Here is a 2129-nt window from a genome sequence, read left to right on the forward strand (position 1 = left end):
TTAAATGCATCCCAATAGGAGATGTTAGAATGTGAAAAAATATAAGTTTCTGAATCAATAAAATACGGTATTACTGATAAAATAGCTGGATGATGAACAATATAGCACATAGAGTATGAAACAAGGCCTGGAGTTGAATCAGGGTTCCAAAGAACTCTCGAGTTTAATCCGGCAAAGAAAAAAAATAAGGCAACATTTTGGCTCCATTAATCATTTGAAAGCCGTTTCTTAACATGAAAATTTTAGTTTTGTCAAGGCAAAACAGAGAGGCCTTTTAGTTCAGGAATTCAACAACATGGTTTGGCTTCAAGGAGTCCTTGGTTCAAGCTATATTTTGCCAGTCACCTTAATTTTTTAAGTCACTTTTAAACGGAGACAATTAGCACACATGGTATGAGGCTGTTAATAGTGTAAATACACTATTAACAACTACCCAGTGTAAGTACAGGAGGGAAAGATGCACGTCCTAGATGACGTAGGAACCATCAGTTGACACCGTTGCTTATCTGCAGGTGCATACAAGTCCCTGGGAATGTCCAACCTGACAAGACTCTCTGAATTCATCCTCTTGGGACTCTCCTCTCGCCCCGAGGATAAGAAGCCACTCTTTGCTCTCTTTCTTGTCATATATCTGGTCACCTTGATGGGAAATCTGCTCATCATCTTGGCTATCTGCTCTGACCCTCAACTCCAAAACCCCATGTATTTCTTCCTGAGCATCTTGTCCTTTGCCAATATTTGCTACACAACTGTTATCGTCCCCAGGATGTTGGTGAACTTCTTATCAGAGACAAAGACCATTTCCTATGCTGAATGTCTGGCACAGACAGATTTCTTCCTAGTCTTTGGAAACATGGACGGTTATCTCCTAGCAGCTGTGGCCATTGACCGCTACATGGCCATTTGTAACCCTTTCCACTATGTCACTGTTACGACCCACAGATGTTGTGTGTTGCTGCTGACCTTCTTCATAGCTTTCTGTTACCTTCACTCCCTCTTACATGTCCTCCTGGTGAATCAGCTCACCTTTTGTGCATCAAATGTTATCCATCACTTTTTTTGCGATATCTACCCTGTTCTGAAGCTGGCCTGCTCTTCTACCGCTGTCAATGAAGTTGTCGCCATGACAGAAGGGCTGGCCTCGGTGATGGCCCCCTTTGTCTGCATCGTCATCTCTTACCTGAGAATCCTCATTGCTGTCCTCAATATTCCCTCAGCTGCTGGAAAACGCAAAGCCTTCTCCACCTGCAGCTCCCATCTCACTGTGGTGACGCTGTTTTATGGGAGCATTAGCTATGTCTACTTCCAGCCACTGTCCAGCTACACTTTCAAGAACCGGATAGCAACCATCATTTACACTGTATTGACACCCATGTTGAACCCGTTTATCTACAGTTTAAGAAACAAAGACATGAAACGGGGCTTAGAGAAATTGCTAAGCAGGAATAAGTCTCAAATGGATAGGCTTTCTACTGCAAAAGCCAACAGAACCCTTGGACCCTGATTGCTGGGCATGGATGTGTATACACAGATGCACACTCATGCACACACACATCAGCATCTGAGGCAAGTCTTTTGTGGAGAAATACTGTTTCATCAGTTGGAGCTGCACCTCGTAGTTGTAGGTCTCTGTCATGCTGTGGTCTCTGCCATGCCGTGGTTGGTCAGTTCTACCCATGTCTGGGTACCGATGTTACAATTGTAGACTCACCCCATAATACTTATCCATTCTAGAAAATCGCATTCTCTTTGCTCCTTCCATATTTATTTGGAACCCTCCTCCCATATTTCCATCTACTTATTACTTCAGCCAAGTTTGGTCACCTGAGTTTTTGTACACATCTATGTAGACATCTATATATGTGCAAAGAGATTTATGCATACATAACCTCTCTGTTCTATTTAAACTTGTAGAAATTTTTTGCAGATGTACGTGTGTGAGATCTCCCTATCAGACCAAGTACTTCCCAACGGCAGAGTCTGTGTTCCCCAATCATACAATGATGAAACTATGGTCCCTTTTTAAAAAATTCTCCAAACAGCTGGATATTCTGGGTTACAGGGTCATTAGATTCACAACAAAGGACATCAATCACTTAATTGACTATTATGAAACCAGCTCTATGCCT

The 2129-nt window shown here is 42.4% G+C and overlaps 1 protein-coding gene across 1 annotated transcript; it reads left to right on the forward strand.

Annotated features, from left to right (window-relative positions):
- The first annotated feature begins 532 nt into the window (after positions 1 to 532).
- LOC105092674 (olfactory receptor 1L3) lies at positions 533 to 1504 on the forward strand. The gene has a single exon (XM_010984393.2). The coding sequence runs from the start codon at positions 533 to 535 to the stop codon at positions 1502 to 1504; it is 972 nt and encodes a 323-aa protein (XP_010982695.2).
- Positions 1505 to 2129: the final 625 nt, after the last annotated feature.

The sequence above is a fragment of the Camelus dromedarius genome, chromosome 10 (assembly GCF_036321535.1).
Source record: "Camelus dromedarius isolate mCamDro1 chromosome 10, mCamDro1.pat, whole genome shotgun sequence".
NCBI classification, from domain to species: Eukaryota; Metazoa; Chordata; class Mammalia; order Artiodactyla; family Camelidae; genus Camelus; species Camelus dromedarius.